At 25.8% G+C, this 2034-nt stretch overlaps 1 protein-coding gene across 1 annotated transcript; it reads right to left on the bottom strand.

Moving 5' to 3' along the window:
• Positions 1-172: 172 nt before the first annotated feature.
• On the bottom strand, positions 173-1490 carry LOC112600776 (cyclin-K-like; the record flags this gene model as incomplete). The annotated part of the gene is made up of 4 exons (XM_025348077.1): positions 1326-1490; positions 474-605; positions 302-407; positions 173-230 (listed from the first exon to the last, which is right to left on the bottom strand). Coding segments are annotated over exons 1-4 (461 nt in total), but the record flags the coding sequence as incomplete, so codon positions are not given.
• Between the last annotated feature and the right edge of the window lie 544 nt (positions 1491-2034).

The following is a 2034-nucleotide window of genomic DNA, read 5'->3' as shown; positions in this document are numbered from 1 at the left end:
ACTTCAGGGATGGATCTATCTATATATCATATATATTTTTAATAATGTAAATAATTTATAATTAGATTGTTAAAAATGAAAATAAAAATGAGAATCTATCTCTGATCTTAATCAGTTAATACATTTGTTCTAATAAGAATATTACCGATATAGACAAATTGATAGTTTTTACCTGTCATTTATAAATGTCCAAGCCATTTGTACTGTTTTAGTCAGTTTAGTCTGATCACCTGTTGAATAAAAATTAAAACGATATAAATATTAAAAATGAAAAAAAAAAATAATAATAAATATTACCTACCTTTAAAACATTTAGCATATTTCGTTATAAACCGATATGGATGATCAACTTGTAAATCAAATTTAATTGTTTTTAATAATTTATGCTCGAGTATCAATAAATCTTCCTAAAATATTTAAATATTCAAACCATTAAAATGGTATTTTACATATTTAATGAGTAAAAAACTAACCTTTGGGTCTTTTCTGAAGGTTTTATATTTGTGCTTAGGTAATATTGTTTTAGCCAAATTTAGTATGTCTTTACTTTTTTTTGGCGTTTCTTCTACTTTACCAGCAAGAAAAAGACAACAGCAAGCTGTAAGCTGAAATAAAATATTGCACACACATTAAATTCATATAATGTAGTTCAATAAGTTAATACTATACTAGATAACAAAAAATTCATAAAAACTATGAATAATTAAGACATACCAAAAAATAATTGACTATAACACATTGTAGTTTACTTTCTTCTTATTAATTATTTTATTTTAAGAATTAATAATTTAATAATAAAAATTAGTTCAAAAATATGTAAAAAAAATTATTTTACAGGTAATGGCATTAAATTTAAAAACAAACAAAACGGTTTAGATACCAGTTCAGCATATAATGGTTTCCAAAAGCCATGTTAAAAGCATGTACCTGTTATACTTGTAAGTACTTCTGTGTTAATTTTTAACTTTAAATCGATTAATCTTAATGTTATATTATTTACAGATACTGCAATATAATAATGTAAATAATAAGTTCATTGCTACAATGGCAGCAAAATACAGCCAGATATAATTTACTGCCACCGCAACAATGTAAATAAGGGATAGTATCGATGAGATTTACATTGCATTACATGATCGCCTTTGAAGTGACAGGTAATGTTGTCAAACATAAATACTTTTTATAATCACCAGGCAATAAATTCTTTGAAAGTTTTAATCAATTATTTTGACGGCTGAACCATCAATAAAATAGAAAGGTTGGTAGACTCACATATCTAGGGAACGTTTTGAACGAATGAAACATGTAAAAACGATGAAAAAAACAACACCAGTAGCCATCGTGTTGTAGCCCAAGCCCAACTTAGTGCTAGCGTCTATGATGAACTTTGCTCCATCTTGACGATACTGGGTCTCCTTCTCATGTGGTATGCCATCTCGAGCAGAGGGGGTTCGAAATAGCTCGTCTTTGTCAAAATACCAACAAGACATTGTTGTTGTATTCGGCAGATCTGCAAAACATAAATTATGGGTATGTTATTTTTCAATCGGATATCAGTGTCATATGTTGCATGTTATATTTCATGTATTATTTATAATCATAAATATAGTGATGCGAAATTTAAAAAAAATATGAATCAAACCAACAGATATTTGATCTCAATTAATGTAACTGTGATTAAAGTAAAAAATTAGTGTTTTTTTTATTTAGCATTTTTAGTAAAAATTGTGATAATATTATACAAGATAATAATTTAAAACTTATTTTATGATTGCCTAAAATTTACCAATTTAATATTCAAGCAGTTTATTTAAGATTTATCAGTCAGTACATTCCACGGGATAAATGGAATTAAAATTATTTTTAAAAAAGTGAATATATTTTACTATGTTTATTAACTTGTGATTATATTATTTATTCGTCTATTGAAGTACAAGTAAAACCTAATACTTAATACATATTAAAAATAGTTGACTGTTCACTAATAAAATTGTTATAAAAAATAATTACTAAGGGTGGATTTAGCAGTGTACA

Source organism: Melanaphis sacchari, unplaced genomic scaffold, assembly GCF_002803265.2.
Source record: "Melanaphis sacchari strain LSU unplaced genomic scaffold, SCAv2.0 Contig711_pilon_pilon, whole genome shotgun sequence".
Lineage (NCBI taxonomy): Eukaryota > Metazoa > Arthropoda > Insecta > Hemiptera > Aphididae > Melanaphis > Melanaphis sacchari.
Note: the sequence above shows the minus strand (reverse complement) of the source record. Positions and strands in the feature narration are given on the sequence as shown.